Below are 5,261 nucleotides of genomic sequence, written 5' to 3'. Positions count from 1 at the left end.
ATTATTTTTGGAAACTTAAAAAAATGTCTTAAAATATTGCGAAATCCTTCAAAATGGTTTTGAAAAACTCTTAAGATCTTTTAAATCCTACGAGAACCTTTAATTCATGTGAAATCCTTTGAAATTTATAGAAGCATTATAAAATGTTTTAGACACTCTTGATATTCACTGAAATTCTATACAAATCCTTCAGCATCTTCCGAGATTCTTTCGAGTCGTTAAAAATACCATAAAACCTTTTAAATCCTATGATATTTTTATAAGGCTTACGAAGACTCGAACATTTTTTGAAATTCTATTACATTTTTTAAAATTTCTTAAAATCCCTTAAAATCTTTGAAATAATATTAAATCTCATCAATAAATTAAGAATTTTATTCTTATAATTTTTCGTTTACCTACTTCTATTATAAAGAATAACAATGTTGAAAATAATTTTTTTACATTTCAAGTCTTGGGAAGCAGATTTAATTGTGGTTTAACTCACAAAGTATCGTGAATTGTGCATGTAAAAAGCTGGTCTTTAAATACAAAAAATTATAATTACAATAAAAGAGCGTACTTCTTAATTCCTCAAATCATTATTTTCACTCTAACTGTAATTGATATTCATAGAAAAAGATTTTTTATGTTAATATGAACAAATTTATTTCTAATCAATCCAAATGGGTCCTAATGGGTCCAGTTCATTTATGACTGGAAACATAAATACCTAATTATAAAATAATAGATGAGATAATGAAAATAATATTTCTGATTTCAGTTTCCATTATTATTTATAAAAAGGAAATTGAAAAATAATTTACCTCAGTTAGAAGTCTTGCCAAACGTGTTGCAGCTTCTTGTCGCACTGTACCGGAAGTCCTGAGCGAGCCTCGATCATCGTTCACAGAAAGGACGAATCGAAGATCAGTTTTCTTTTCTTTCAAGGATTTCCGAAGGTCGTTCAATTCTGAAAATTGTAATTTCGAATTAAGAAAATGTTGCGAAACAGTGAATCATCTCTTTGAACTAGTTTCTGAATTGTCCGGCTTCAAACAAGTATGGACTAATAGGATTCATCGAATAATTGTGCCACTTTACTAGCGATTAATCCAGTGGTAAAAGGTAGAAAAACCGCTTTAGACTATTTTCAGATTTAATCGTGGGAATGACGCCATTCTCTGACACTCGCATATTCTATCAAATGCCACAGCCTTTATTTGACATTAAATTTAAAAAATTGCGATATAAGATTTCAGGGTATTGATGTTATTTTGTCGACCAGGATAAATAATTAATTAACTTCTGATTTTTGATTTTGCCAGTTACTGGTCAAATATTTTCTGAAGAAACGAGAAAAAATCGGCTTTGAACCGTGATCGTCATTATTCACAAGTGGAGCGTTTCACCAAATGCGATAACAACACTACGGCAGATCGTTTCTTGTTTCTCGAATTTCCACACGATGACGCGGGACTGCATCCTTTTAATCTCCAAAATTCTATTGAATAATTCCAATATCGAAAAATTCTCCGATTCTGAATAATAATTTAGAGTATTGATGTTATTTTGTCGTCCAGGGTAATTAATTATATAATTCCTGATGTTAAATTTTGTCGAATACAGGTCAAATCATTTTTGGAAAAACGAGAAAAAATCTTCGGCCTGGATTTGAACCAGGCACGCCAGCGTTTAACCATATTCACCATATTATATAATTTAGATTTGATGAAATTATGCAGATTGAATTTAATAACTACAATTTCAAGGGTTCAAAATATTCAGACCCGTGTCATCATGTGAAAATAGAATAAACAAGCAATAATCTGCTGTGGATCCTGTTGTGTAATTGACTAAACTCATTAAATGCTCCACTCGTGAATAGTGGCGTTCCTGGTTCAAATCCGGACAGAGAAAGTTTTTTTTCGTTTCTAAAAAAATTTATTTAACGAGGAATCAGCAAAAATTTAACATAAGAAATTAATGAAAGATTTCAATTTCATGTTTACAAAGAATAAGAATTGCCAGGCCTAGAAATCATTTGATGAATTTAAAATAGTATCAAGAGTGCCATAAATGTTGAAAGCTGAGATCCTCTAGGAAATTCTAGAAAATTCGTGAATCTTTTTAATCTATTGAAATCTTATAATTTCTTTTAAAATCCGATGCAACCTTTAAATATGGTGAAATCCCTAGAATTTCTTTAAAATTTGATTACATCTAATTTATTCCCTAAGTTCTCCAGCAATCCAGAAATGTTCTAAAACCCTACATAATTATTTAAAACACTAAAAAAAAGTGTAAAAGTCTCGCTCAACTGCTTGAAATTTTTTTTAAAAAACCTTTGAAATACCGTAAATATAAGAGAACTTTAAATCGTGTAAAATTCCTAGTATTTCCACAAAACTCGAGTAAGATCCCGTAAAGTTTTTGAAGCTTGTAATAACTTTCCAAATTTCTTTAAACATTATGAAATCTGCGAAATTCTCTAAAATCCCGTGAGAACCGATAAAATTTGATAAAGACTTTAGAAATTTTTTAAAATATGATTAAAATACCATTAAAGCTTTAGAATCCCTCAAAATCTATGAAACCTGCAGAAATTCCTTAAAATCTTATCACCTTTCTTAAAATCCAATGAATCCCTCAAAATGGTCAAATTTCTTGGAATCTATGAAATCCCTAGAAGCACTTTGATATTTTATTTTATTGCATTCTTTCCCTCAGTTCTCTAGAAATCCTTTGGAATCCCTTGAAAGATTTTTAATATCTTTGATATCTTGGATATCTTTTTAAAATCTTTTGAAATTTCCTGAAAACATACAAATCCTTCAAAAGCCCATAAAAATGTCTAAATCCGATTAACTATTTTAATTTGTTAAAAACCCTAAATAATTCTTTGAAATTCGTAGAAATTTAAAAAGTCCCGTAAATCGTGTACTTACGTAAAGTCTCGTGAAACACGTTGAAATCTGTAATGTCTTTCAAAATTCATTAAAAAGTTATGAAACCTTTCAAATCCTCTGAAATCCCGCAAAACCCTTGAAATCTCATACAGCCTTTCAAAATCTCTGAAAAATTAATTTTCATAATGATTTAATTCTAAAAAATTTTTATGAATGTTATAATTTTTTTTTAATTCCATATTTGTAATCATATTATTTTTATTAGTAGTAAGAAAGTCAATTCATGTCAATTCAAAAACTCAAATAATTACCAAGAATAGGTGACCAATTTTGGAAAGGTGTAAAACATTTAATTTTATGTCTATGATGTTGCTGATGATGAGCCTAAATTCAGATTTTCAAAGTTCAATATCGCCGATGGAAATATGGCTTCTCAAATGATAAAAAAGTTGATAAATCTTAGTCAAACGTAGTTATTTTAATGAAAGTTCTTATATAGAGAATTTTAGGATCTCCGAATACGAATCTCAAGTCAGATTTTCAAAATTCAAAGTGGCTGATACAATATGGCGGACGAAAAACTTATAAACTTAATACATATTTGTAAAATCAGTGACCAGGGTTTTTTGGGTCCCTAAATATAATATTTAAAATTAAGAAATATTAAGTCAGATTTTGAACATTCAAAACGGCCGATCCAATATTGTGGATCAAAACCTTAAGACATTGAAGCATTTTTTTAAATCGGTACCTTGTGACTCTGATTCAGAAATTTATGTCAGATTTTCTTAATTTTAAATTTCCGATCAAATATGGTAGACGAAAAAATTGAAAGATTGATACATTTTTGTGAAAATCGGTGCCCGGGGAATTTCTAGGTTGCTGATTGCCAATCTTTAATTATATTGAAAAAATTCAAAATGGCCGATCCTAAATGTTGAATAAAAAACTTGAAAAATTAAAAAATGTTCGTAAACATTAGTACTCGGGTCTTTTGTTGGTCGCTGACTACGATTCTTATATCAAATTTTTAAACCTAGAGGGACAACTGTAAACTTTTGTGCAGAACAACATACATTTTCTACTCACTGATTGTGAATATCATGATACAAATAAATTTGATTAAAAAAGACAAAAGCAAAAAAGACTGGATTTAAGTCCAAAATTTGTAAATAAATGTTTACAAAAATAGCTGAGAAGCGTCCAGGCCTTTTTTTTTAATAATCCTCAACGTCACTTTCTGTGTCTGATTCGTGGTTGCTTGATTAATTGTTTGTATTGAAACTTTTAAAATTAATAACTTCAGATGCAGTTGTTAGATATTTGCCACAATAACGGAAAAGAGTAATAATTTCTTTATTTTTGTACGACATGAAGTAGCACAAAAAAGAGTACGCATTTCTTTGTTTTTGTACGATATGGCGTTGCCGAAGAAAACATTTAAACAAATTTTTTTGTGTTACATTAGGTTGCCCAAGAAAAAGATAAAATGTACTAACGACCTTCTTTTTTTTATTATTTCATTTGCATTCTTGAGTAGAGTGTTTTGATAGTTAAAATCTTATAAAAATACATAATCAGTATCCAATTAATGATAATTTCTTCAGATCCAGTAATAAACACGTCACGTATAATTTTAAAACGTAGAAAAATTATTTTGAAACAGTAAAAAAAACCTTGGTTATATGCATTTCTTAGCCTTTTAAACATTGACCCTCCAATTTGTCTTTGAAAATTTTGAATTTTCAAAACTAGTTGAAGATTCGTAATCAGCAACCTACAAAAACCCTAGTACTGATTTTTACAAAAATGTATACATTTTTCAATTTTCTCGCCCGCCATATTGGAGCGACCATTCTGAACTTTCAAAATTCAACTTTATATTCGGAATTAGAGTCCCAAATAATCCAAAGATACTGATTTGTACAAAAATGTGTCAATTTTTTAAGTTTTGGGACCGCTATATTGGATCGGCCATTTTGATTTTTAAAAATCTAACTTAAGATTTATATTCAGCGACCCAATAAACCCTGATCACTGATTTTTACAAATATGTATTAATTTGTTTGGGTTTTTCGTTCGCCATATTGTATCAGACCTTTGGAATTTTTAAAACCTCACTTAGGATTTATATTCAGAGACCATTCAATTCTCTGAATTCAAACTTTCATAAGCATACATTCTTTTAACTAAGAGTTATAAACTTTTTTATCATTTGAAAAGACATATTGGATCAGTCATTTTGAATTTTGAAGATATGATTTTAGATTAATCATCAACAACCTCATAGACATAAAATAAAATGTTTAACAACTTCAAAAATTTAATGCACGTAAAGCTGTGCAACTACAAAGTTCATATTTTTTAGAAAAA

General features: G+C 29.0%; 1 protein-coding gene across 1 annotated transcript in view; it reads right to left on the bottom strand.

Annotated features, from left to right (window-relative positions):
- LOC117170927 (hornerin-like) overlaps positions 1–5,261 on the bottom strand; it is a 69,452-nt gene that overhangs the window by 39,475 nt on the left and 24,716 nt on the right. The window contains exon 3 of the mRNA XM_033357973.1: positions 807–952. Within this exon, the coding sequence (XP_033213864.1) occupies positions 807–952 (146 nt within the window). The remainder of the gene's footprint in view (positions 1–806; positions 953–5,261) is intronic.

The sequence above is a fragment of the Belonocnema kinseyi genome, chromosome 4 (genome assembly GCF_010883055.1).
Source record: "Belonocnema kinseyi isolate 2016_QV_RU_SX_M_011 chromosome 4, B_treatae_v1, whole genome shotgun sequence".
NCBI lineage: Eukaryota > Metazoa > Arthropoda > Insecta > Hymenoptera > Cynipidae > Belonocnema > Belonocnema kinseyi.
The sequence above is the reverse complement of the archived record's forward strand: the minus strand, read 5'-3'. Positions and strand labels throughout refer to the sequence as shown.